Source organism: Eurypyga helias, unplaced genomic scaffold (genome assembly GCF_000690775.1).
Source record: "Eurypyga helias isolate BGI_N326 unplaced genomic scaffold, ASM69077v1 scaffold42439, whole genome shotgun sequence".
Taxonomy (NCBI): Eukaryota; Metazoa; Chordata; class Aves; order Eurypygiformes; family Eurypygidae; genus Eurypyga; species Eurypyga helias.
In genome coordinates, this window is record NW_010274733.1 from 1 (window position 1) to 211 (window position 211).

The window sequence follows — 211 nt, forward strand, 5'->3', positions numbered from 1 at the left end:
AGCAGCCCCGAGAGCCCGCCGGCCGTGCCCTCACCGCCGCGCTGCCCTTCCAGGTACATCGAGAAGTCGGCCGAGGAGCTGGACGAGGAGGTGGAGTACGACATGGACGAGGAAGACTACATCTGGCTGGACATCATGAACGAGCGGCGGAAGACAGAGGGCGTGAGCCCCATTCCCCAGGAGATCTTCGAGTACCTGATGGACCGGCTGG

At 64.5% G+C, this 211-nt stretch overlaps 1 protein-coding gene across 1 annotated transcript in view; it reads left to right on the top strand.

The window, feature by feature from the left end:
* Nucleotides 1-3: 3 nt before the first annotated feature.
* Nucleotides 4-211, top strand: part of LOC104515785 (peregrin-like) — a gene marked incomplete at both ends in the record, with an annotated part of 729 nt that continues 521 nt past the window's right edge. The window contains one exon of the mRNA XM_010159890.1: nt 4-210. Coding sequence (XP_010158192.1) covers nt 4-210 — 207 coding nt within the window. The remainder of the gene's footprint in view (nt 211) is intronic.